Source organism: Arachis duranensis, chromosome 9 (genome assembly GCF_000817695.3).
Source record: "Arachis duranensis cultivar V14167 chromosome 9, aradu.V14167.gnm2.J7QH, whole genome shotgun sequence".
In the NCBI taxonomy this organism is placed as follows: Eukaryota; Viridiplantae; Streptophyta; class Magnoliopsida; order Fabales; family Fabaceae; genus Arachis; species Arachis duranensis.
Window position 1 is genome coordinate 110,106,665 of NC_029780.3, and position 495 is coordinate 110,107,159.

Below are 495 nucleotides of genomic sequence, written 5' to 3' on the forward strand. Positions count from 1 at the left end.
CTTCGGTGGTTGCTGCAGGACTACTCCAAATACTATTAGAGGCATTTCTCATGCAATTCGCACAAAACAACTTCAACCACAATGAATTGTTAGCCTGTTAGGTCATCTAGTATTTTTCTTTTGCTGTTATGCATGTTTGGTTGTGTTCTGTTTACTCCTCCGATTTCCTTGTATCATACAAGGACATACAACACTGGATATTTTAAGGAGCAACCAATCTCTCATTAATCATTACTAATTACTAATACAAAAATATTATTTAATATTAAAATAAGTTACTAAGATAGTTATCTTGTATTTGTGAATAATATATATTATTTAATTTATTTTAATATGTGTTATATATTTTTATTTGTATTTTATACAAATGACAGATTTTTGTAGTCTATTTTATTGCATACCTAATAAAGTTGTTATTAACAAAATTAAGTATTTTTTTCATCCTTAACGACTTGACTTGGGTGAAAATTAAAATTGCTCCCAACCTTCTTTTCT

At 27.9% G+C, this 495-nt stretch overlaps 1 protein-coding gene across 1 annotated transcript in view; it reads left to right on the forward strand.

The window, feature by feature from the left end:
- The window catches only part of LOC107467014 (homocysteine S-methyltransferase 3), a gene marked incomplete in the record, with an annotated part of 2,220 nt that extends 1,942 nt beyond the window's left edge, over positions 1 to 278 (forward strand). Inside the window, 1 exon segment of the mRNA XM_052253620.1 lies at positions 1 to 278. Coding sequence (XP_052109580.1) covers positions 1 to 85 — 85 coding nt within the window.
- Positions 279 to 495: the final 217 nt, after the last annotated feature.